Source organism: Indicator indicator, chromosome 30 (genome assembly GCF_027791375.1).
Source record: "Indicator indicator isolate 239-I01 chromosome 30, UM_Iind_1.1, whole genome shotgun sequence".
In the NCBI taxonomy this organism is placed as follows: Eukaryota; Metazoa; Chordata; class Aves; order Piciformes; family Indicatoridae; genus Indicator; species Indicator indicator.
This window is the reverse complement of record NC_072039.1, coordinates 10435464-10461672: the sequence shown is the minus strand read 5'-3', so window position 1 is coordinate 10461672 and position 26209 is coordinate 10435464. Positions and strand designations below refer to the sequence as shown.

Genomic DNA, 26209 nt, shown 5'->3' with positions numbered 1-26209 from the left:
GGTCAGTACATCTAATAAATGTTACTTTTACTTCCAGGTGTATTGGTGGTGTATAGTTTTATTGGTCTTTAATGGTTCAGGAAAACCTTCAGATCTCACCTTTTGCTTAAGTCGAGGAGAGGGAAACTGGCTGCCTGTCCCTCCTTCCCTCAGTGCACAGCAGCTTTGACATTGTGTGGGGAGATGATGGTTTGTTTTTTAACACCATGGATGCTCTCATGCTCCTGGCTCTTAGGAGAGGTGGCTGTGTCATAGCTCAGGCCTCAGTCTGTGGAACTTGCCAAAAGAAAGCTCCTTCCCCAAGAAGAAGATGCTCTAATTCCTTGTATCAGCATCAGGAATCCTACATTACAGACATGGAATGAGATCTGTCCAGAATCCAGTGAGAGAAAGCTACAAGCTGGATGTTGGCAGTGTTTAAGTAGCTCCCTGTCTGTGGCAGGAAATTCTCTTGGGCTTGAGTTTGTTAATGCAGAGAGAAGCTGTGAAAACAGAAGTGCCCTGGTTCTGAATGCTGCCATTTGGTTTGCTGGGGCCTGGACTGTTTGTCAGCATTTCAGGGGCTTCGAGGGCTGCTCTGTGCCCCCCTGCAAACGTTCCACAGGTCTGCTTCACTGCAAACCACCCAGAAGAAAAGCTCAAGAGAGGATGAACATTAACACTATGGAGAAATGGAGAAAAGCCCAGCATGAGAGGTTTATTGCTGTGTCTGCTACCCTGGGGGTAGAAGTGACCAGTGCAAAGCAGATGGGTGGTAACAGGGAGAAGGGTATGGTAGGGACAAGGCAGGGCAGGCTTCTTGAAAGTCAGGGGTGGGGGGTGGCAGGAACAAAGATCTGAGGATCAGAGAAAGGAATTTACTCATCCAGAGCTGCACAAGAAGTCTGTGGTGAAGGAGGCCTCAAGTCAAATACAGGAACCCGGCCTAGCAAAGGAGCTTCTCTTTTTTTTTTTCTCTTTTTTTCTTTTTTTCTTTTTTTCTTTTCTTTTTTTCTTTTTTTCTTTTTTTCTTTTCTTTTTTTCTTTTTTTCTTTTTTTTCTTTTTTCCTTTCCATTTCTTCTCTAGAAAGTCTGTGTTTAGCTCTGGCAACTGGCAAAGACCTCAGCAAAGGTCATTAATTTCGCATATGCAGTTTGTGTGGGATCATTGCAAAAGTTGTGCACTTCATTTCTTGGATGCTTTTGTTTGTTTGTTTCCTTTGCTTTCGAGTCGCAGCACTTCAGCCCTTCTGCAGCAACCCCAGGACTGCAGCTTCTTCCTTTGCAAAGCTCTTCCTTTGCAGCAACCCCAGGACTGCAGCTTCTTTTTTGCAAAGCTCTTCCTCCTGCAGGGAGCGTTTAACTTCGGTTTTGAGTGGCTGAGCTTCCTTGCCGGAAATGACTGCAAGTGATTGAAGTTCCTCACAGCCCTGACACACAACTGACTTGTGGCTTGGTGTGCTAAGGAAACACTTCACCATCTATGCTGACTTGCTGCCTTGGGGAATATGCACAACCCCAGTGCACATGAGAGCACAGGCTTGCAGTGCCAGCCACCTCCTGAGGAGCTGAGTTACGGAGCTACTGTCACACACGTCAGGCAAGGTGCATCTGTGCCTGGGGCAAGGAAGCGGCCAGCAAAGAGAGATTACCTGATAGCTGCTGTGCTGTGCTATGGTAATTTAATCAATTTCATGGACTGGTTCATTGTACCAGGTGAGAGCCTGATTTTTTTGCCTCCTACAGGAAAAAAGACATTCAAATTGGTGAGGGACTTCAAAGGGTGTCAGGTAATGATAGGACTGGGGGGAATGGAAAAAAAATAGAAGTGGGTAGATTCAGATTGGATGTTAGGAAGAAGTTTTTCCCCATGAGGGTGGTGAGACACTGGAACAGGTTGCCCAGGGAGGTGGTAGCTGATCCCTGGAGGTTTTGAAGGCCAGGCTGGATGTGGCTCTGGGCAACTTCATGTAGTATGAGGTGTCCCTGTGCCCATGGCAGGGGGGTTGGAACTGGCTGATCCTTGAGGTCTCTTCCAACCCTAACAATTCTATGATTCTAAGCTCTGAACAGCTCTGTGGGCTCTGCAGTTGCAGATGTTAAATTCTTGGTTAAATAAGTACTTGGTTAAATACTTAAACTTCTGTAATTTAAAACTTAATTGATTTTGAATGTTGCCAGTGAGGTTTCTTTCCTGCTTGTGCAATTATTGTTGCTAAAAAGCAGTCAGTGGCTTTTTTCCACACTTGAACTATTTTGTTCTAGCAGGGGGGACCTTTTCCCCCCTGCTTGCTTCAGGCAGGGCTGAAGGGTGCTGGGCCATCTCATTTCAACTCTACTCTTACCTCTGCTATGAGGATAGGTTGAGGGAGCTGGGGTTGTTCAGCCTGCAGAAGAGAAGTTTCCAGGGGGGACCTTACAGCTGTCTCCCAACACCTGAAGGGATCCTACAGGAAGGCTGAAAAGGGACTTTCCATAAGGGTGTTTAGGGTCAAGACAAGGGGGAATGGTTTGAAACTGAGGGAGAGCAGGGTTAGACTGGAGCTGAGTAAGAAAGTCTTCAGTATGAGGGTGGTGAGACTCTGGACCAGGTTGCCCAGAGAGGTTTTGGATTCCTCCACCCTGGAGGTGTCCAAGGTCATGCTGGATGAGGTCTTCAGCAACCAAATCTAGTTGAGAGTCATCCCTGCCTGTGGCAGAGAGGTTGGAGGAGATGATCTCTGAGGTCCCTTCCAACCTGAGCCATTCTAGGGTTCTACAATTCATCAGTTAGGAGGAAACACTTCTTGTGAGCTTGCTGCATTCCACTTCTTAGTGGCATGGAAATCATAAATATTTTAAAACCTTTGAAAAAAAAACAAAAACAACAAAGGATTGTTGACAGTGTACAACCCAATTCTTTTTACTAAGACAATTCAGAACTATTAGCTATTCAGTCAGTATCTTTAAAAACTGAGAGGCTGCTGGGTTTAGGAGTTGAGGCTTTTGTTTCTTTTTGAGTATTTCTTAACCACACATACAAGAGGGAAGGAAACAAGCAGGGGTGCACCCTGAATGATACTGCAAAAGTGTTAGTGAAAAACATCCATGTATGACTTCTAGGCTCACAAAACTTCCTTCTGGAGAAGGGCAGGGGACTGGAGAAGATCAAAATATCTTTGAGCAAGAGCTGGCATGCTCAGAGGGTTTACATTTGGAATTATTAAGTGGAAATATTAAGGTATTGAACTTTTTTTTTTTGGCTCCTGGACATGCAAAGATTTTCAAGACAACCTCTGAAAGCTTGCTTGTTAACATGCTCAAAGGATGGGTTATTGAATGTGGAATTATTAATTACACAAAGTGGTTGTTTCACTACTCAGACCATTCAGAAATACAAGGCATTGGCTTGGTGCCTTTAAAAATAGAGTGAGTAAACCTTGCCTACTTGTTAAGACACTCAGTGTCCTGTGAGTGAGGTAAGAATTCAAGAGCAGTGGTGGGGCTGGTGTCCAGCCCTTTGACATATCAAACATCTGCTTTAATTACAACCAGTGACTAAACCACTTTTTCACACAATCAAAGAATTGTTTGGGTTGGAAAAGGCCTCTAAGGTCATTGAGTCCAACCATCAGCCCAACACCACCATGGCCATTAAACCATGTCCCCAAGTGCCATGACCACAGGTTTCTTGAACACCTCCAGGGATGGTGACTCCACCACCTCCCTAAGCAGCCTCTTCCTATCCCTGACCACTCTTGCAGCAAAGAATTTTTTTCCCAATCTCCAACCTAACCCTCCCCTGGCACAATTTCAGGCCATTTCCTTTCTTTCTGTCACCTGTTCTTAGGGAGAAGAGATTAACCCCCACCTCACTGCAGCTTTCTTTCAGGGAGTTGTAGAGAGCAATGAGGTCTCCCTCAGCCTCTTCCTCCCGAGCTTAAACAGCCCCAGCTCCTTCAGCCTCTCCTCACCAAACCTGTACTCTAGAACAAGTCTTTAGTTAGCTCTGTGGCCTCTTGGGCCATGGTAGGGGATGGGGAAATCTGTGAAGTTGTAGTTTACACCCCAGCAATAAACTGTTCATCTGCTAGAACCCAGCTGCATTGCAGAACCCTTGGATCAGCCCTCTTGAGCTTGGCTGCCCATCTGTATGAACACTTTGGTAAGTAGAAGTTAACAGGGAAGCGAGGGTGAGGCTTGAGTGTTAAAAGTCAGCTGGTGGCAGTTACGAAGCTGTGGTTTCTGGGCAGTTTTGCTCACAGGCTTGGACAGAGTTTGCATTCAGTAAGCTCTTCTGCTTTGTTGTCTGCTGGAATTGAGTCTTCAGTGTGTTGCAAATGGTGATCAGACAGCCTTTGCCCTTCTGATGTCTCCCCAAGCTGTTCAGATCAATGCTTTAACCCTTCTCATGTCTCCCCAAGCCGTTCAGATCAATGCTTTAACCCTTCTCATGTCTCCCCAAGCCGTTCAGATCAATGCTTTAACCCTTCCGATGTCTCCCCAAGCCGTTCAGATCAATGCTTTAACCCTTCTCATGTCTCCCCAAGCTGTTCAGATCAATGCTTTAACCCTTCTCATGTCTCCCCAACCTATTCAGATCAATGCTTTAACCCTTCCGATGTCTCCCCAAGCCGTTCAGATCAATGCTTTAACCCTTCTCATGTCTCCCCAAGCTGTTCAGATCAATGCTTTAACCCTTCTGATGTCTCCCCAAGCCGTTCAGATCAATGCTTTAACCCTTCTCATGTCTCCCCAAGCCGTTCAGATCAATGCTTTAACCCTTCTCATGTCTCCCCAAGCTGTTCAGATCAATGCTTTAACCCTTCTCATGTCTCCCCAAGCCGTTCAGATCAATGCTTTAACCCTTCTCATGTCTCCCCAAGCCGTTCAGATCAATGCTTTAACCCTTCTCATGTCTCCCCAAGCCGTTCAGATCAATGCTTTAACCCTTCTCATGTCTCCCCAAGCCGTTCAGATCAATGCTTTAACCCTTCCGATGTCTCCCCAAGCCGTTCAGATCAATGCTTTAACCCTTCTCATGTCTCCCCAACCTGTTCAGATCAATGCTTTAACCCTTCTCATGTCTCCCCAACCTGTTCAGATCAATGCTTTAACCCTTCTCATGTCTCCCCAAGCCGTTCAGATCAATGCTTTAACCCTTCTCATGTCTCCCCAAGCCGTTCAGATCAATGCTTTAACCCTTCTCATGTCTCCCCAAGCCGTTCAGATCAATGCTTTAACCCTTCTCATGTCTCCCCAAGCTGTTCAGATCAATGCTTTAACCCTTCTCATGTCTCCCCAAGCCGTTCAGATCAATGCTTTAACCCTTCTCATGTCTCCCCAAGCTGTTCAGATCAATGCTTTAACCCTTCTCATGTCTCCCCAAGCCGTTCAGATCAATGCTTTAACCCTTCTCATGTCTCCCCAAGCTGTTCAGATCAATGCTTTAACCCTTCTCATGTCTCCCCAAGCTGTTCAGATCAATGCTTTAACCCTTCTCATGTCTCCCCAAGCTGTTCAGATCAATGCTTTAACCCTTCTCATGTCTCCCCAACCTATTCAGATCAATGCTTTAACCCTTCCGATGTCTCCCCAAGCCGTTCAGATCAATGCTTTAACCCTTCTCATGTCTCCCCAAGCCGTTCAGATCAATGCTTTAACCCTTCTCATGTCTCCCCAAGCCGTTCAGATCAATGCTTTAACCCTTCTCATGTCTCCCCAAGCTGTTCAGATCAATGCTTTAACCCTTCTCATGTCTCCCCAAGCCGTTCAGATCAATGCTTTAACCCTTCTCATGTCTCCCCAAGCCGTTCAGATCAATGCTTTAACCCTTCTCATGTCTCCCCAAGCCGTTCAGATCAATGCTTTAACCCTTCTCATGTCTCCCCAAGCCGTTCAGATCAATGCTTTAACCCTTCTCATGTCTCCCCAACCTATTCAGATCAATGCTTTAACCCTTCTCATGTCTCCCCAAGCCGTTCAGATCAATGCTTTAACCCTTCTCATGTCTCCCCAAGCCGTTCAGATCAATGCTTTAACCCTTCTCATGTCTCCCCAACCTATTCAGATCAATGCTTTAACCCTTCTCATGTCTCCCCAAGCCGTTCAGATCAATGCTTTAACCCTTCTCATGTCTCCCCAAGCCGTTCAGATCAATGCTTTAACCCTTCTCATGTCTCCCCAACCAATTCAGATCAATGCTTTAACCCTTCTCATGTCTCCCCAAGCCGTTCAGATCAATGCTTTAACCCTTCTCATGTCTCCCCAACCTGTTCAGATCAATGCTTTAACCCTTCTCATGTCTCCCCAACCTGTTCAGATCAATGCTTTAACCCTTCTCATGTCTCCCCAACCTGTTCAGATCAATGCTTTAACCCTTCTCATGTCTCCCCAACCTGTTCAGATCAATGCTTTAACCCTTCTCATGTCTCCCCAACCTGTTCAGATCAATGCTTTAACCCTTCTCATGTCTCCCCAACCTGTTCAGATCAATGCTTTAACCCTTCTCATGTCTCCCCAACCTGTTCAGATCAATGCTTTAACCCTTCTCATGTCTCCCCAACCTGTTCAGATCAATGCTTTAACCCTTCTCATGTCTCCCCAACCTGTTCAGATCAATGCTTTAACCCTTCTCATGTCTCCCCAACCTGTTCAGATCAATGCTTTAACCCTTCTCATGTCTCCCCAACCTGTTCAGATCAATGCTTTAACCCTTCTCATGTCTCCCCAACCTGTTCAGATCAATGCTTTAACCCTTCTCATGTCTCCCCAACCTGTTCAGATCAATGCTTTAACCCTTCTCATGTCTCCCCAACCTGTTCAGATCAATGCTTTAACCCTTCTCATGTCTCCCCAACCTGTTCAGATCAATGCTTTAACCCTTCTCATGTCTCCCCAACCTGTTCAGATCAATGCTTTAACCCTTCTCATGTCTCCCCAACCTGTTCAGATCAATGCTTTAACCGCTATCAAAGTGGAGAAGCTTCTGGTTTAATTCCGAATTGCAGACTGGTTTGTGTTGAAAGGGACTTTTAAAATCCATCTAGTCTAACCCTCAGCTGTCAGCAGGGACATCTGCAGCTAGGGTAGGTTGCTCAGAGCCACAAACAACCTGACCTGGAGTGGTTCCAGGCATGGGGCATCTCCCACGTCTCTGAGCAACCTGAGCCAAGCTCTCACCACCCATCAGGATAAATTTCTTCCTTCTCTCCAGTCTGAATCTCTCTTTTAGTTCAAACCATCACCCCTTGTCCTGTCACAATAGGCCCTGCTCAGAAGTCTGTCTCCACCTTCCTGATCAGCCCCTTGAAGCACTGAAAAAGAAGCAGGGAGGCAGAGATCACAGATTGGGTTTGGCCTGGAAGAGACCTGTCAGGGTCATCCAGTCCAACCCCCCTGCAGTCAGCAGGGACAGATGCAACTAGAGCAGGTTGCTCAGAACCTGACCTGCAGTGGTGCCAGGGATGGGGCAGCTCCCACCTCTCTGGGCAGCCTGGGACAGGGTCTCACCACCCTCAGTGTCAAACATTTCTCCCTTCTCTCCACTCTCAATCTCCCTCTTTCAGTTCAAGCCATCCCCCCTTGGCCTGTCACAAGAGGCCCTGCTCACAAGTCTGTCCCCAGCTTTCTGATCTCCCCTTTCAGCACTGAAAGGCCACCAGAAGGTCTCCCTGGAGCCTTCTCTTCTCCAGGCTGAACAACCACAACTCTCTCAGCCTGGCCTCCCAGCAGAGGGCTTCCAGCCCTCCCAGCATTGCTGTGGCCTCTTCTGACCCCACTCCAACAGGTCCCTGTCTGTGCTGTGCTGAGGACTCCAGAGCTGCCCCAGCACTGCAGGACAGGGTCTCAGCAGAGAGGCAGAATCCCCTCCCTCTACCTCTTAGTAATAGTTTTTGATTATGACTGTTTTGGCAAAACTAAAGCTGCATGAGAAAAATTACCTTTTTTTTTTTTTTTAAGAACAATAGATGTCTTTCAGTATTGGACTAAAGATTTGCTTATTCCAGCAGTATCTCTTGTTCCTGTTACATTTTTTTACAGGCCTTTAATGCAGAAACTCAAGGCAAGAGATGGTAGATGACAGAGTCACAGAAGGATTTGGGTTGGAAGGGACCTCAAAGATCATCCAGTTCCAGGGACACTTCACCCTAGATCAAGTTGCTAGATCTGCAGCTCTGCCATGCTGTGGAGGTGTAAATCCCCTTCTTGTCCCAGCAGCATTCATACATCCATAAGGTGCCACATCCATGCAGCTTCCCTCAGTGTGGTGCTCCTGTGCCTCTCTCCCATGCTTTTTGTCAGGTCTTCTAACCTTGGTCCCACAGCTACTGAATGGTTAGAAATTGAGGTGGGCTTTCTGCCCACCCAACTTTGGGTGAAGTTTGTCACTGCCAACACTGAAAATGCCAATTTGGAAATCCACAGTTACTTGTGCCAATACCTGAAGGGGCCTAGAAGAAAGCTGGGGAGGGGCTTTTTACAAGGGCTTCATAGAACCACAGAATGGTCTGGGTTGGAAGGGACCTCCAAAGGTCATCCAATCCAACCTCCCTGCAGTCAGCAGGGACATCCCCAACTAGATCAGGCTGCCCAGGGCCTCGTTGAGCCTCACCTTGAATATCTCCAGGGATGGAGCCTCAACCACCTCCCTGGGCAACCTGTTCCAGTGTTCCACCACCCTCATAGTGAAGAACTTCTTCCTGCTAGCCAGTCTAAATCTGCTCCTCTCTAGTTTGAAGCCATTGTCCCTTGTCCTGTCACTGCAGGCCTTTGCAAACAATCTCTCTCCATCCTCCCTGTAAACTCCCTTCAGGTACTGTCAGGCTGCTGTTAGGTTTCCCTGGAGCCTCTTCTTCTCCAGGCTGAACACCCCCAGCTCCCTCAGCCTGTCCTGGTAGCAGAGGTGCTCCAACCCCCTGAGCATTTTTGTGGCCCTCTTCTGGACCTGCTCCATCAGGTCCATGTCCTTCCTATATTGAGGGCTCCAGACCTGCACACAGCACTCCAGGTGAGGTCTCATCAGAGCAGAGCAAAGTGGCAGAATCCCCTCCCTGGATCTGCTGGCAACACATCTTTGGATGCAGCCCAGGCTGTGATTTGCCTTCTGGGCTGCAAGCTCACACTGCCTGTAGTGTCCTGATGAGAGAGAATTACTTTGAGCTGGGAGAAGGGAGATTGAGACTGGAGACTAGGAGGGAATTCTGTACAGAGTTGCAAGGAATGAGTAGGGTACTTTGTGATTCCATGTTTTCTGTTGCAGGGATCCTCTTAGATGTGCAGAAATACTTTGAGCTTAGTGATGGGGATACAGGCCTGCTGCAAACAGGTAATGAGATCTCTTCACCCCAGATGTTGCCTTGCCTTGTGTCCTTACACCTGCCCCCCAAACACAGTCTGCTCACTTTATTCCTTCTGGTTCCTGCTCAGTCTGTGCTGTGGCTCACTTCCGCTCATGGGCAAGCTGACTAGAAGGCAAAACTGAAAGCCTTTGGTTGAGGGAAGGACTTTGAGTTGAGTCCCTCACAAATCCTGAGCCACAAAAGGTGAAGGAATTTCTCCAACAGTGCAGAACATGAGCAGTTGACACACATTTTATTCTCCTAGAGGTTTGGGTTCTGACTCTTAGCTTCAAAGTATCCATCTGCCTACAAGTCCTACAAACTCAGCCTGCCTTTATCCTCTGCCCCTAAAACCACCTGAGCTGGGGTGAGGACTGTGTGCCATAAAAACAAATTGACCAACCTTGGTTTTGCTCCTTCTTGGATTTTGCAGTCTTCATCCTGTGTTACATGCTGGCTGCCCCCATCTTTGGCTACCTTGGTGACCGCTACAATAGGAAAATCATCCTCGGGGCTGGCATTTTCTTCTGGTCTGCTGTAACTTTGGCCAGCTCCTTCCTCACTGAACTGGTAGGTTGCTGGGTTTAGAGGCTACTGTGAAAATAATCTGTGCAGGGCATCTTGCAGGGTCCTTCCCTGAGCACATTAGGAAAAGTGAGCTCACCCTGTCAGTGAGCACTCAGTCCCCGTGCCTGGACTAAGTGGATTTTGTTCAGCCATGCTTGGTGGGATGATGGAGTCCAGCCAAGGCAATGGAGAACCCACATATGACTGTTGCAATTGATGAGGTCTTCTTCTTGTCCTGAATGCTGATTATCACCTTGCAGTGTAGCAGCAAGCTTGTGATCCATGGAACCTGTTATGGATTTGTAAAATGGGTTGGGTTGGAAGGGACCTTAAAAATCATCCAATTCCAAACCCCTTGCAATGGGCAGGGGCACCTCCCACCAGCCCAGGTTGCTCAGTGCCTCATCCAGCCTGGCCTTGAACGCCTCCAGGGAGAGAGCATCCACAGCCTCCCTGGGCAACCTCTTCCAGTGTCTCCCCACCCTCACTGTCAAGAATTTCTTCCTCATCTCCAGTCTCAATCTCCCCTCTCCCAGCTCAAAGCCATTGTCCCTTGTCCTGGCACTTCCAGCTCTTGACAAAAGTCCCATCCCAGCTCTCCTGGAGCCCCCTTCAGATACTGGAAGACTGCTCTAAGGTCCCTCTGGAGCCTTCAGCTCTCCTGGCTGAACAGCCCAAACTCTCCCAGCTTGTCCCCATAAGGAAGGGTGCTCCAGCCCTCTGATCATCTTCATGGTCTCCTCTGGACCTGCTCCAACAGTTCCAGGTCCTTTTTCTGCTGGGGGCACCAGAACTGGACACAGTGCTCCAGGTGGGGTCTTAGGAGAGCGGAGTAGAGGGTGAGCATCACCTCACTCATCCTGCTGGTCCTGTAATTCCCTCTGGATGTCATTCCAAGGAGTCACTGCTGGTGTGCAGCAAGTAGAAAGCATGGCAGTGGACTGGGGGGGAAGCTGGTGTGAGTGGAGGGCACACAGACAAACACATGGCAGTGAATTCCCATTCCCTGTGCTACATTTGAGGCATCACAATGCACCTCTTTCCTAATAATGTTTCTTTCTTGCAGAGGCTTTATTTTTTTGGGACTGTAATCTGTCTTTTGCCTGCAGTACTGCTGGATATTCTTTCTTTCACGAGGGCTGGTTGGCATTGGCACTGCCAGTTACTCCACAGTAGCACCTACCATGATTGCAGACCTGTTTGAGGAAGGGAAAAGGACCACGATGTTATCCATCTTCTACATCTTCATTCCAGTGGGCAGGTTGGTTTTCCTCACCCACCTTTTGAAACTCTGTCTGCCCATGGCTGCAACTCACCATGCAGAATCACAGAATGTTAGGTGTTGGAAGGGACCTTGAGAGCTCATCCAGTCCAACCCCCCTGCCAGAGCAGGGTCACCTAGAGCAGGTCACACAGGAACACATCCAGGGGGGTTTGGAATATCTCCAGAGAAGAAGTCTCTACAACCCCTCTGGGCAGCCTGTTCCACCCTCATAGGGAAAAAAAAAAATCTCCTCCTGTTTCCATGGAACTTCCTATGCCTCAATTTCCACCACTGCCCCTTGTGCTGGCATTGGGCATCACCCAGCAGAGCCTGGCTCCAGCCTCTGGACACTCCCCCTGCACATCTTTATCACCAGCAATGAGGTCACCTCTCAGGCTGCTCCTCTCCAAGCTAAAGATCCCTCAGCTCCCTCAGGCTCTCCTCCTAAGGAAGAGTATCAGAGTATATCAGAGGTTGAAAGGGACCTCAAGAGATCATCAGGTCCAACCCCCCTGCCAGAGCAGCATCACCCAGGGTAGTCTTCACAGGAATGCATCCAGGTGGGTTTGGAAAGACTCCAGAGAAGGAGACTCCACAACCCCCCTGGGCAGCCTGCTCCAGGGCTCTGTCACCCTCACTGGAAAGAAGTTTCTTCTCATATTGAGGTGAAATCTTCTATGTTCTAGTTTGAACCTCTTGTTCCTTTGTCCTATCACTGTGTACCACCCAAAAGAGCCTGGCCCCCTCCACTTGACACCCACCCCTCATATTTATAGACATTGATTAGATCCCCTCTCAGTCTCTCTCCTTTAATCATCTTTGTGTCTCTGTGCTGGACTCTCTCGAGCAGTTCCCTGAGGTCCTTCCTGAACTGAGGGGCACAGAACTGGACACAATATTCCAGAATAGCCTGAGCCTTGACTGGAAATTTTGATGTGTATCTGTATTGGCTCTCTTGCTTAGAAGGTTTAACTAGAACTGAGTAGAGTTCTTTCTGCATTTGCCTTGAAGAAGAAATTGCTTTCCCCCCCCAAAAAAAAAAAACCCAAACCCAAACATTTTTAGGGAGAATCTAAACTCTGAAAACTGATAAGCTTGGAACAAAATACTGACTCTGTTCTGGAAAGTACATGGCTGAGGGTAGGTAATTTATTCCTGGGATCTGGAAGGCAAAAGCTTTCAGAGATTTGTTTACTTAATAGATATTTCAAGAACTCTCCACAAAATGTCTTCCAAGACACTTCCCTCTCCTCTTTCAGTTGTGTTTGAAGAATCATAGAATGGTTTGGCTTGGAAAGAACCTTAAAGCTCATCTAGTTCCACCCCCCCACTGCCATGGGCAGGGACACCTCCCACCAGCCCAGGTTGCTCAAGGCCTCATCCAACCTGGCTTTGAACAATTCCAGGGTTGCAGCCTCCACAGTGTCTCTGGGCAACCTGTTCCAGTGCCTCACCACCCTCATGGGGAGCAGTTTCTTCCTAAAGCCTCATCTAAATCCAGCTTCTTCCAGTTGAAGCTATTACCCCTGGTCCTGTCACTCCCAGCCCTTGTCAAAAGTCCCTCCCCAGCTCTCCTGCAGTCCCCTTCAGATACTGAAAGGCTGCTCCAAGGTCTCCCTGGAGCCTTCTCCTCTCCAGGCTGAGTATCCCCAACTCTCCCAGCCTGTTCCCATAGGAGAGAGTCTCCAGCCCTCTGATCAACTTTGTGGCCTCCTCTGGATCTGTTCCACCTTCTTGTGTGGGGAGCTCCAGAGCTGGACACAGAGGAAGAGGTGGAAAATGGTTTTTGTAAGTGTCTTAGAGGCAAACTCTTTATCCAAGCAGGCAGCCAGGGCTGAGCCCAGAAGGCACATTAAAGCTAAAGGAATCCCTGCATGTGGCTAGCAGAGAAAAGAGTAAATCATAAACTGCTCTGTGGGCTGTGTGATCTGGGTCTGCAGAGCCATCCCACAGAATATGTATTCCAAGGGCAATCTGGGACATCTTTCCACCTAAACAAGGAAAATCTTTGCTGTGAGGGTGCTGGAGCCCTGGAGCAGGCTGCCCAGAGAGATTGTAAAGTCTCCCTCTCTGGAGAGCTTCCAAACACTCCTGGCCATTGTGATCCTGGGCAAGCTGCTGTGGGTGCTCTGCTTGAGCAGGGGGTTGGACTGGATGATCTCCAGAGGTCCATTCCAGCCCCCCACCATGCTGGGATTGCCACTATCCCAATCCTGCTTTTCTTAATGCTGGCTGGCAAGCAGACTGGCATAGACCATGAGGGGTTGGTTTGGTTTAGCCATTTTGAAAGCTCTGACAGAATACTCCTCTGTGCTCTCCTCAGCTGGGGTCATTCCAGCCAGCAACAATTCCTTGGTTCCTACTGATTATTCCTTTCTTTTGCTTGCAGTGGTCTTGGTTATGTCCTGGCAGCTGGCATGACAGAGCTCACAGGTGACTGGCACTGGGCATTCAGGGTGAGTTACTCCCTTTCACTGGTGGGGCTGAGCCAATCACTGTAAAAGCAGAACCATCAGTGGGGCTTTGATTGCTGATGTTCAAAGAGGTGAGCAGAGGGAGGACTTTCTGCTCTCTTGAGTGGTGTTAAGAGAACTCCTCCTGCAGGACAAGTGGAAGATCTGTGCCCAGCATTTGCAGGACAAAATCAGACACTACAGCAACCATGGCAGGGGCTGATGTTCCTCCTACCTGAGGACACACGTGGAATGGTTGTCAGTGCACCAAGACCTCCTCAAACAGAGGAAAGTGAAGGTTAAATGACTTATACTGGTTGCACCAGTCTAATTCTCCAGGAGAATAAAGAGACTTTGCTTTCTGAACTGCTGTTGGTAACAGCTTCTATCACTTGAGGGTTTCAAGAGGAAAAAAAAAAAATCCCTCTTCTGACAGGTCATGTCATCATGAGCCCTCTCCATACTGAGCACCTGTGCTCTGGAGCTGCTTTGTCAACCCCTCCTGACTTATCTATAAAATTAGGTAGCAGGTACAAGGTGGGGAAAGTGTTTACTGTAAGAGCAATCTGATGTCATTCAGAGAACATTGATGACTGCAGCAGTGACTCTTCCATTTGTGGCCAAAGCACTCTCATAGCTTTCCTCCTTCACATGTTTTTCTTTCTCCAAAGTCAGAGGCAAAAATGATGTCCCTGTGTGATGTGGAGGGAGGGTTCAATATCTTCCCTTCAAAGTCACCATAAGTCACCCAAGTCACTCTCATTTACAAATCTGACCTGCAAACAGCAGGTCAGACACAGCAACCTCTTCATCAGTGGCATGGGTGAGGGGACAGAGAGTCTGCTCACCAAGTTTGCTGATCTTACCAAACTGGGAGGCCTGGCTGGTAGCCTGAAGGCTGTGAGGCCATTCAGTGAGACTTGGACAGGCTGAGAGCTGGGCAGAGAAGAACCTAATGAGGTTCAACAAGGATAAGGCAGAGTCCTGCATCTGGGCAGGAAGAATAAACTGCAGCAGGACAGGCTGGGAGGGGATCTGCTGGAGAGCAGCCCCAATAGAAGGACCTGGGAGTGGGGGTGGAGAACAAGTTCTGCATGGGACAGCAATGTGCCCTGGGAGCCAAGAAGGCCAATGGGGTCCTGGGGGGCATTCAGAGGAGTGTGGCCAGCAGAGCCAGGGAGGTTCTCCTCCCCCTCTGCTCTGCCCTGGTGAGGCCACACTTGGAATATTGTATCTAGTTCTAGTTCAAGAGGCACAGGGATCTGCTGGAGAGAGCCCAGCAGAGTGCTACAAGAATGATTGAGGGCCTGGAGCACTGCCTGGTGAGGAGAGGCTGAGAGCCCTGGGGCTGTGCAGGCTGCAGAGGAGAAGACTGAGAGGGGATTTAAGAAATGTCTATAAATATCTGAGGGCTGGGGGTCAAGAGGGAGGGGAGAGGGACAGGCTCTGCTCACTTGCACCCTGGGACAGGACAAGGGGCAGTGGATGGAAACTCCAGCACAGGAGGTTCCACCTCAACATGAGGAGGAACTTCTTCACTGTGAGGTTCATAGAGCACTGGAGCAGGCTGCCCAGAGAGGTTGTGGAGTCTCCTTCTCTGGAGCCTTTCCAGCCCCATCTGGATGTGTTCCTGTGTGACCTGTGCTGGATTCTATGGTCCTGCTCTGGCAGGGAGGTTGGACTGGATGATCTTCAGAGGTCCCTTCCAACCCCTGACATCCTGTGAGCTGTGATGCTGTGTCTGAGCAGCTCTGCAGATCTCCCTTAGGTCATCCCAACACTGCCTTTGAATTGCTGTGATTTTTTTTTTTTTCTCACTAAAAGAATCAAAAGAAAAAAGCTCTCCTTGATCTAACCAACCTTGTGTCTGCAGATAACTCCTTGCATGGGAGGTCTAGCACTGGTTCTTCTGATTCTCCTGGTCCCTCACAGGACCCAGAGAAGGACAGCATTCCACAGAGCACTCAGCATCTCCGGCACCATACGAGTGAAAGCTGAGAAGCCAGGAGTGCAGAGAGCTGCCAAGGCCACTTGGTGTCAAGATGTCCTAGCCCTGGCCAAGAAGTAAGTGAGTTTAGCCCCAAAAGTTGCCTCCATTGAAGAATGACCATTCCATGATGAGAGAGAATGGCCATCAAATCCTACCCAGCTCCTTCCTGTTGCAGGCTGACTGCAACCCCATGAATGAAAACCTTCCACTCTCTTACAGTTATGCCACATAAGGGATTTAAAAAAGGCTTTGCTGCTTCTCTCTCCCCAGTTTGAGGAGGGGGAAGGAGGCCCAGATGTGATAGCATTGTGTTCCTGCCTAAACTCAGCTCTGCTTCCTGCTAAGTTTCCCCCTTCCCTCTTGTTTTAAGCAAGGTGGGTAAAAGTGCATCTTTCAGGTGCAGCTTTACCTGGAATTCTTAGTGCCTGAGCAAGGCTGGAGCAGCATCTCAGGAAGCCTTCATGTGGTATTTGTGAGCCCTGCTATGGCTCTGATACAAGGGGTCAGGTCTGTAGGACCTCAGTATGGTTTTTGAAGTAATTGTATTTCTGTTTTGAGCAACTAACCTGATGGCTGGAAGGTAGTCCCAGCATGGTAGGGGTTGAAAGGACCACTGGAGATCATCTAGTCCAATCCCTCTGCCAAAGCAGTGTGCTGGGCTGCATCCAGAGGAGTGTGGCCAGCAGGGCAAGAAAGGGGATTCTGCCCCTTTACTCTGCTCTGCTGAGACCCCACCTTGATTACTGCCTCCAGTTCTGGTGTGCCCAGCAGAAGAAGGACACAGAGCTGCTGGAGTGAGTCCAGAGGAGGCCATAAAGATGATTCAAGGGCTGGAGCACCTCTGCTATGAGGATAGGCTGAGGGAGCTGGGGGTGCTCAGCCTGGAGAAAAGACTCCAGAGGAGCCTTAGAGCTGCCTTCCAATAGCTGAAGGGAGTTTGCAGGAAGGCTGCAGAGGGACTTTTCATAAAGGTTGAGAGATAGGACAAGGGAGAATGGTTTGAAGCTGAGGCAGAACAGGGTTAGACTGGAGATTAGGAAGTCTTCAGTATGAAGGTGGTGAGACTCTGGAACAGGCTGCCCAGAGAGGCTGTGGATGCTCCCTGCCTGGAGGTGTTCAAGGCCAGATTGAATGAGACCTTGGGCAACAAAGTCTGGTTGAGAGCTCCCCATGGTGGGGAGCTTGAAGTTGATGATCAGAGGGCTGGAGCACCTCTCCTGTGAGGACAGATTGAAAGAGTTGGGGCTGTTCAGTCTGGAGAAGAGAAGGCTCTGAGGAGACCTTCTTGTGGCCTTCCAGTATCTGAAGGGGACTCCAAGAAAGCTGGGGAGAGACTTTTTAGGGTGTCAGGGAGTGACAGGACTGGGGGGGATGGAGCAAAACTAGAAATGGGGAGATTCAGATTGGATGTTAGGAAGAAATTCTTCCCCATGAGGGTAGTGAGACACTGGCACAGGTTACCCAGGGAGGTGGTGGAAGCCTCATCCCTGGAGGTTTTTGCAGCCAGGCTGGATGTGGCTGTGAGCAACCTGCTGTGGTGTGAGGTGTCCCTGCCCATGGCAGGGGGGTTGGAACTGGCTGAGCCTTGAGGTCCCTTCCAACCCTGACAATTCTGTGAGTCTACCTCTGAGGTCCCTTCCAACCTGAGCCATTCTGTGGTATTGCAGGAGCCTTTCCCTTTTTCCTCACACTGTTCTTTCTAGTATCTCTCATCTCTTTCTTTTAACTTGCAGCTGGAGTTTTGTCTGGTCCTCACTGGGTCTGACTGCCATGGCCTTCGTTACAGGAGCCCTGGGAATGTGGGTACCACTGTTTCTTTACAGGGCTCAGGTTGTCCAGGGCCTTGTATCACCATGTCTCCAAGAAACATGCAATTCATCTAACAGGTGAGGTGCACAGGAGTGTGGAAGCACACCTGGAAATACTGCAGGGTGCTAAGGCACAGTTTGTTTCCAAAGGGGAATATTGCATCCAGTTCTGGGCTCCCCAGTTCAAGAGGGACAGGGATCTGCTGGAGAGAGTCCAAGGGAGGGCTACAAGGATGCTGAAGGGCCTGGAGCACTGCCTGGGGAGGGGAGGCTGAGAGCCCTGGGGCTGTGCAGGCTGCAGAGGAGAAGACTGAGAGGGGATTTAATAAATGTCTATCAATATCTGAGGGCTGGGGGTCAAGAGGGAGGGGAGAGGCTCTGCTCAGCTGCACCCTGGGATAGGACAAGAGGCAATGGATGGAAACTGCAGCACAGGAGGTTCCACCTCAACATGGAGGAACTTCTTCACTGTGAGGGTCCCAGAGCACTGGAGCAGGCTGCCCAGAGAGGTTGTGGAGTCTCCTTCTCTGGAGCCTTTCCAGCCCCGTCTGGATGTGTTCCTGTGTGACCTGTGCTGGATTCTATGCTCCTGCTCTGGCAGGGGAGTTGGACTTGATCTCCTGAGGTCCCTTCCAACCTCTAACATCCTGTGAGCCTGTGAAAGGACGAATATGACTGTGAACACTTCTCCTGAAGGCAGTTGGGTGTGGATGTTGAACTAGAATGGATTTTAGATTGGATGTTGGAGTAGATTTTAGGAAAAAATGTTTTTTCTCCAATCTCAGGTCAGGATTGAAACAGGCTGCCCAGGGAGGTGCTCAAGGAATGTGTGGCCACAGCACCTGGGGACATGGTTTGATGGGCATGGTGGTGTGGGGCTGCTGGTTGGGCTCAATGATCTTAGAGGGCTTTTCCAACCCAAACAATTGTTTTTTATTCCAAGTTGCTTCCACTCCTGTTTGTTTGTCTGGTTACAATCACTTGGTTCACTGGAAAGGTGCTGCCAGCCTAATTTAAATCAAGTAGAAAGAAGCCAGTAACAGGAACACTTGCAGGGAAAGGAGCAGCTTTAGCAAAGGGACTTCAGCTGACAGCTACTTCAATACCCATTTAATTAAGCTGAGATCCTGTGTTTTGGCAGCTTTCCTACTACCTTCTTGTTAGCCTGCTTGTAAAACTCCTGCCACATTGGCCAAGGCATTGTGACTCCCAGCATACAGCAAGCTTGATGAATTTGATCTAGTATCACATCAGCAGAATTTGGTCTTGTGAGCAGCTGCCAGCACAGCTCCACTTAGAGAGGCTGTTCAGAGCAATAAAGATTCATGGATAAGTCCCTTCCAACCCCTAACATCCTGTGATCAGTAAATGTTGGATGAGCAGGGGGAATTTACAACAGGAGAGATCTTTGAAGTGAGCATAATACAGCTTTTTGGAGATCACTTTCCCCCAGCTAGGAAGAGAATTTTTTTTTTCCCTTACAATGTGTTATCCAGCACAGAAAAAATTGTTCAGTGTTCCTCTTGAGTCTTCATGGCTGCAGCCAGTGATAGTGAGCACTGGGACACTTGTGTGTACTGACTCCTTACCAGTGGCCTCCACATGAGTGTCCCTTCCTCTCTTCTGGAGGTATCCCAAATCCAGGTTCAGTCTCTGCCTTCCTGATAGGTTTCCAAGAGCTAACTGCTTCCTATATTGCCTTTCCAGGTAAAGACAGCTAGAGGGAAAAGCAGTAAGCATACCTTGAGTGTGTCCTCTGGGATCTGAGCTCTTTTGATTTTCTGCAATGGGACAACCAACTCCAAAGCAGCTTCCAAGGTGCAGCTGAATAGCCATCCACAAGTCCTGCAATGCAGTTGTCCTCCCATGGATGTCCCTGTTGGAATGTTACTTGCTAGTGACTAACAAGGAGGAAAGGAGTAAAGACTCAGGAGCCTGGCTCAGGGTAGGCAGCTGAAGAGTTTAAACAGTTCACAGATGCAGCTTGACTACTTTATTTATTAAGCTGAGGGTGTTAGCCTGGTTGGTTTCTAAACCCCCTTCTGAATTATTATTCCACAGTAGTGTTGCTAAAGCAGGCATGGTCTGCAGGGGAGCAAAAGAGAATCATAGAATCAGATTCATAGAATGGTTTAGGTTGGAAAGAACCTTAAAGATCATCCAGTTCCAGCCCCCTGCCATGGGCAGGGACACCTCCCACCAGCCCAGGTTGCTCAAGGCCTCATCCAGCCTGGCCTTGAACACCTCCAGGGAAGGGACATCCACAGCCTCCCTGGGCAACCTGTGCCAGTGTCTCCCTACCATCACACTAAAGAATTTCTTCCTAATGTCCAGTCTAAATCTGCCCTCTTGCAGCTAGAGTTCCTGGTAGAGTTTAACCTCATGTAGTGCTTCTTACAGAGTGCTTTCAAAATAACCTTGGCATAAGCTGGTGCCAGAAGCAGCCCAAGGCCAATTTTTGCTGTTATTCCAGAGGGATCTAAAGAAACATCAGACCTGAAGCTGATGGAGCTGGAAGAAGTGAGCTGCACATTCCCAGGCCTGCCCAGGGATACTTCAAGGTCACTTTTCCCTCTGGCTGTTCACCAGTTTGCAGGCTTTGCTCACAGATCAGAGTTGTGTGACTTAGACTCCCTGAAAACACAAATTCAGACTACAGGAGGTTCCACCTAAACATGAGGAAAACTTTTTCTGTGAGAGTGCTGGAGCCCTTGAGCAGGCTGCCCAGAGAGGCTGTGGAGTCTCCTTGTCTGGAGAGATTCTAAATCCATCTGAGTTCTCTTGGAGCTTGGGAGGCAGAGCCTCAGTGGCAGAGGGATAGCTTCAAGTGAGGCTTGGGATTAAATACATTTAGAGGGATCTGGGAGGGTTAGACCAAGTGGATCAAAATTCCAGTTCCTCATTAAAGATTCCTCTGAAACTAAAGGTGTAAGCTAATGCTAATTTTTCCTTTTCTTTGGTGTAGTCTTACTATGCTCAACTGAATCCTTTGCTTTGTCACCAGCCTAATATTTGGAGGCATCACCATTGGGACAGGAATCTTGGGTGTCATTACTGGGGCAGAAGCTGCCAGGAGATTAAGAAAGATCAACAACAAAGCTGATCCTCTGATCTGTGCTGCAAGCATGTTCATTTCTGCTCTGTGCCTCTACATAGCTCTGATGGTGGCCCAGACAAACATCCTGTCCACTTTTGTAAGTGCCAACAAATGTCTTCTGGGCAGGCAGGGAAGGGGGAGGAGGAAGGTGGTTTGGTGGAATTCTCTGCTATCTCCGAGACCACTGAGGGGTTTCAGTGACTTGGAAAGGGGTGGCCTGAAAGCTAAGCACTGAGCATGCTGCCTGCAGCTGAGTTCTGTCCTGTGAGTGCTGTGTTGTGTATTCCTTGGTCCAGTGAGCAGGGCCAGAACACTACAAACTGGACCTCAGGAGCTGTCTACTGCAGCCACACTCAAGAGAGCAAACTTGTGTAGTTAGCTGCACAAAGCTGCAGTGGCCCTTGGCTTTGCTCTCTGAGTACTTCAAGCTTGCAGTTGTGTCTGTACAGCACACATGGCTCTGAAGGAGCCTTTGACAGTACTTGTCCTGGCCCAGAGGTGCTGCCTGGATGACCTTTGAGGTCTCTTCCAACCAGATCTATTCTCTGATTCTGTTTCATTTTGAAACCTGAGCAAAGGGGGGAGGTCTCTGAGCACTTTTTAAACATTTCTCTTCACAGCCTCTTGCTTTCCTTTCCTTGGGCTCAGCAGCTCATTACAGTTGGGTTATTTGTCTGACTTTTGGCTTTTCTGCTGAGGGTTTGTGACACAAAGCAACCCACACAGCTTCTGTGCTTCAACCCAGGCAGCTTGTGTGTGTACAGCCCCCCCGCCCTCCGTGCCCCAGCCCCCTCCTCCCTCCGTGCCCCAGCCCCCTCCGCCCTCCGTGCCCCAGCCCCCTCCTCCCTCCGTGCCCCAGCCCCCTCCTCCCTCCGTGCCCCAGCCCCCTCCGCCCTCCGTGCCCCAGCCCCCTCCTCCCTCCGTGCCCCAGCCCCCTCCTCCCTCCGTGCCCCAGCCCCCTCCACCCTCCGTGCTCCAGCCCCCTCCTCCCTCCGTGCCCCAGCCCCCTCCTCCCTCCGTGCCCCAGCCCCCTCCACCCTCCGTGCTCCAGCCCCCTCCTCCCTCCGTGCTCCAGCCCCCCCGCCCTCCGTGCCCCAGCCCCCCCCCTCCGTGCCCCAGCCCCCTCCCCTCCGTGCCCCAGCCCCCCCCTCCCTCCGTGCCCCAGCCCCCTCCACCCTCCGTGCCCCAGCCCCCTCCTCCCTCCGTGCCCCAGCCCCCCCCTCCCTCCGTGCCCCAGCCCCCTCCGCCCTCCGTGCCCCAGCCCCCTCCACCCTCCGTGCCCCAGCCCCCTCCACCCTCCGTGCCCCAGCCCCCCTCGCCCTCCGTGCCCCAGCCCCCTCCTCCCTCCGTGCTCCAGCCCCCTCCTCCCTCCGTGCCCCAGCCCCCTCCTCCCTCCGTGCTCCAGCCCCCCCCCGCCCTCCGTGCTCCAGCCCCCCTCTTCCCTCCGTGCCCCAGCCCCCCGCCCTCCGTGCTCCAGCCCCCTTCTCCCTCCGTGCTCCAGCCCCCCTCTTCCCTCCGTGCCCCAGCCCCCCGCCCTCCGTGCCCCAGCCCCCTCCTCCCTCCGTGCCCCAGCCCCCTCCTCCCTCCGTGCCCCAGCCCCCCTCCGTGCTCCAGCCCCCTCCTCCCTCCGTGCCCCAGCCCCCCTCCGTGCTCCAGCCCCCTTCTCCCTCCGTGCTCCAGCCCCCCTCTTCCCTCCGTGCTCCAGCCCCCCTCTTCCCTCCGTGCTCCAGCCCCCCTCCGTGCTCCAGCCCCCTCCTCCCTCCGTGCTCCAGCCCCCTCCTCCCTCTGTGCTCCAGCCCCCCTCTTCCCTCCGTGCTCCAGCCCCCCTCTTCCCTCCGTGCTCCAGCCCCCCTCTTCCCTCCGTGCTCCAGCCCCCTCCTCCCTCCGTGCTCCAGCCCCCCTCTTCCCTCCGTGCTCCAGCCCCCCTCTTCCCTCCGTGCTCCAGCCCCCCTCTTCCCTCCGTGCTCCAGCCCCCTCCTCCCTCCGTGCTCCAGCCCCCCCCGCCCTCCGCGCTCCGTTTCCCCCCTACCTTTCACGATGCAATTGGTGTGTGTAAGCACAGACAGAGATGTTTCATTCATAAGTAGCTGTGTGTGTACAGCAGCTCCTGTGTGTATATAAGCACAGCCTGCCCTCATCTTCAGGGTGAAGAAGGTTGGTGCGGTGGCCTCTAGTCACTGCTTGCTTCTCTTTTGCAGATCCTTCTTGCATTTGGAGAACTGTTTTTATCTGTCAACTGGGCTGTTGTGACAGACATACTGCTGGTAAGTGAGTGCTTGGGAAACTGTTGCCTTCTTTTGAGGTTTTGCAGCCTTTTCTCAACACAATATTGTTCAGAAGCCTGTGGCTTGGTGGCCAGAAGGATCTTCACCTTCTAGGAAGAAAAGAAGGAATCTTACTAAGGATGCCCCTCTTGGTATCCTGCTAAGGTCAGGGATGAAATTGTGTGCCAGTGCATGCTGCTGTGCAAGGCTGCCACTGACAATGAAGACAGATCATATATATATATATATATATATATATATATATATATATATATAAAAAATAGTGTCAGGAATTCTCTAATGAAGGAGGTTCTCCTCCCTCTCTATTCTACCCTAGTGAGGACACAGGTGCAGTGCTGGGTCCAGTTCTGAGCTCCCCAGTTCAGGAGGGACAGAGAACTGCTGCAGAGAGTCCAGGGGGGAGCTGCAAAGCTGCTGAGGGGCCTGGAGCAGCTCTGTGAGGAGCAAAGGCTGAGAGCCCTGGGGCTGAGAGTCTGCAGAAGAGCAGCCCCAGAGGGCATCTGAGCAAAGCTCAGCAAGAGCTAAAGGAGCTGTGGAGAGCAAGAGACTGGGGCCAGACTCTTGTCAGTGTTGCCCAGGGCCAGGACAAGGGGTAACAAGGGGCACAAACTGGAACCCAGGAGGTTCCATCTGAACATGAGGAGAAGCTTACTGGTGTGAGGGTGCTGGAGGCCTGGACCAAGCTTCCCAGAGAGGTTGTGGAGTCTCCCTGGCTGGAGAGCTTCCTAACCCCCCTGGGCATTGTGATCCTGGGCAAGCTGCTGTGGGTGCCCTGCTTTAGCAGTGGGAGTTGGACTGGATGATCTCCAGAGGTCCCTTCCAACCCTGCCATGCTGGGGTTCTGTCAAAAACGAATCTATTCCTCCCTCTAGGGTGTTGTATAAGTAGCTGCCCATTGATGAGGTCCCTTGGATAATGTCCTTGCTCTCCTGGGCTGTGTTTTGTTTCAGTATGTTGTGACACCAAGGCGCCAGGCCACAGCTATTGCCCTGCAGATTCTGGTGAGCCACTTGCTGGGAGATGCAGGCAGCCCTTATCTCATTGGGACTGTAAGTGAATTCTCTGCTTGTTGAGCTTCCTTTAGGGTAAGAGACAGACACTCACAGAATTGTAAACGCTTCCTGGACCCAAAACCAGAAACTCCTCAAATGGCATGGACACTAGAATAGAGAGAGGTTTTTCTGTGCATATTTTCCCTTACATGCAGCTTTGAGTCCCACCATGCTGCAGGGCTGTAGAATGCATCCTCTCCACTTGTCCTGGCTGAACCTAACCTCCTGAAGTTCAACAAGGACAAGTGCAGAGTCTTGCAACTGGGGAGGAATAACAGCAGGCACCAGGACAAACTAGAGGTTGTCCTGCTAGAAAGCAGGAGAAGAGAAGGCTGAGAGAGTTGTTAGCTGTTGGAATGTGCTGCCCAGGGAGGTGGTGGAGTCACCATCCCTGGAGGTGTCCAAGAGGGTCCTGGATGTGGCACTTGGTGCCATGGTTTAGTGGTCATGAGGGCGTGGGTGACAGGTTGGACTTTGATGATCCTTGAGGTCTTTTCCAACCTTATTGATTCTGTGATCTGATCAGTGTCTATCAATATCTGAGGGGTGGCTGTCAGGAGGAAGGGGCCAGGCTCTTTTGGCTGGTGCCCAGGACAAGGAACAAATGCTACAAGCTGGAACCAAGGAGGTTCCACTTCAACAGGAGGAGAAACTTCTTTGGTATGAAGCTGCTGGAGACCTGGAAAGTCCCTCTGGAGACTTTCAAAACCCACCTGGATGTGTTCCTGGGTGACCTGCCCTGGGTGATGCTGCTTTTCAGGGGGGTTGGAGTGGGTGATCTCTAGAGAGGATGATGATGGTAGCCCAGCTTAATGCCTGCTTCCTTCCCTCCCTAGATCTCCAGTGCGATCCAGGCCAGGCACGCTCGCTCGGTCCAGTGGAGTTTCTGGAGCATGCAGTACAGCTTCATCCTCTGTGCTTTCCTGGGGGTCTGTGGAGGAGGTTTTTTCTTCCTGACCTCTTTCTACATTGAGGAAGATCGTAAAGAAGCAGAGAGACTTTGAGGTTTCTCTCTCTCTCTCTCCTTAGAACTTTTTAACCTCTGCTTGCTCTCCTGTTTGTACACCAGCCCTGCCCTCAGCTCTGTGAAGGTAAAACACCAAGGGCTGCCCCTCACACCACCCTGCTGTCTATGAAGACAAAGTCTCAGATTAAACAAACCTCCCACACTGAGAGAAAGAGACTGCAGAAGACACAAGGATCAGGGGACTGCTGGTAGTGACCCCTTCAAATGCATGTAGCACTGGGATGTGGGGCAATGGTTTGAAAACACAGCGAGGTAGATTGAGGTTGGACAGCAGGAAGAAATTCTTTACTCTGAGGGTGATGAGACACTGGAAGAGGTTGTGGATGCCTCATCCCTGGAAGTGTTTGAGACCAGGCTGGATGAGGCTTTGAGCAACCTGGGCTCATGGGAGGTGTCCCTTTCCCCTGACAGGGGCCTTGGACCTGGCTGATCTTCAAGTTCAGCACTGGTCAGGCCCCACCTTGAGTCCTGTGTCCACTTCTGGGCTCCTCAATTCAAGAGAGATGTTGAGGTGCTGGAAGGTGTCCAGAGAAGGGCAACAAAGCTGGGGAGGGGTCTGGAACACAAATCCTGTGAGGAGAGGCTGAGGGAGCTGGGGGTGTTCAGCCTGGAGAAGAGGAGGCTCAGGGCAGACCTCATTGCTCTCTACAGCTACCTGAAGGGAGGTTGTAGCCAGGTGGGGGTTGGGCTCTTCTCCCAGGCACCCAGCAGCAGCAGGAGGGGACACAGTCTCAAGCTGTGCCAGGGGAGGTCTAGGCTAGATGTTAGGAGGAAGTTCTTCACAGAGAGAGATTTGCCATTGGGATGTGCTGCCCAGGGAGGTGGTGGAGTCACCATCACTGGAGATGTTCAAGAGAAGCCTGGATGAGGCACTTAGTGCCATGGTCTGGTTGATTGGATAGGGCTGGGGATAGGTTGGACTGGAGGATCGTGGAGGTCTCTTCCAACCTGATTGATTCTATGATTCTTTTCCAACTCAGGCCATTCTATCATTTTGTGACTGGGATGGATCAAGAAGGCATCAGTTTGAGCCAGACTCATGCATGAAGCTTGTGAGTGGAGTAGGTGCCTCAGCTGAGTACTACTAAAGGAGATCTTTGGTAAAATGCCATGCCTACAGCATCAGCATCTTTGCCTTGCCAGGAGGGGTGTGCTAGCAAGTCATGCCCATCTCAACCCAGTGCCCCATGATGCCCACCCCTGGCCTGGGGGGCTGCAGGAGATCCATTAGGGTCTCCAGTCAGGGCCCTGGGTGAGCAATGGGGCTTGGGGCCCATGCTGCTCCGTGAGCCTCCAGTACAGGGGGAGAGGTGGGGAAAGGCCATAGTGACCCTGGGCAGAAGAATCACAGAATGTTAGGGGCTGGA

General features: G+C 50.7%; 1 protein-coding gene across 1 annotated transcript; it reads left to right on the top strand.

Moving 5' to 3' along the window:
• The first annotated feature begins 1487 nt into the window (after nt 1–1487).
• SPNS3 (SPNS lysolipid transporter 3, sphingosine-1-phosphate (putative)) lies at nt 1488–24819 on the top strand. The gene is made up of 11 exons (XM_054394583.1): nt 1488–1695; nt 9221–9286; nt 9733–9869; nt 10976–11127; nt 13520–13586; nt 15457–15647; nt 17307–17459; nt 20386–20575; nt 22677–22742; nt 23714–23812; nt 24652–24819. Exons 1-11 carry the CDS (start codon nt 1488–1490, stop codon nt 24817–24819), a joined length of 1497 nt encoding a protein of 498 aa, XP_054250558.1.
• Nucleotides 24820–26209: the final 1390 nt, after the last annotated feature.

What these genes read in the sequence shown, in the direction of transcription:
- SPNS3 (XM_054394583.1), top strand. Translation starts at nt 1,488, where the DNA reads ATGCACAACCCCAGTGCACATGAGAGCACAGGCTTGCAGTGCCAGCCA. An exon ending in GTCCTAGCCCTGGCCAAGAA is followed by an intron (nt 15,648 to 17,306) that starts GTAAGTGAGTTT and finishes TTTAACTTGCAG; the next exon opens with CTGGAGTTTTGTCTGGTCCT. An exon ending in CAAACATCCTGTCCACTTTT is followed by an intron (nt 20,576 to 22,676) that starts GTAAGTGCCAAC and finishes TCTCTTTTGCAG; the next exon opens with ATCCTTCTTGCATTTGGAGA.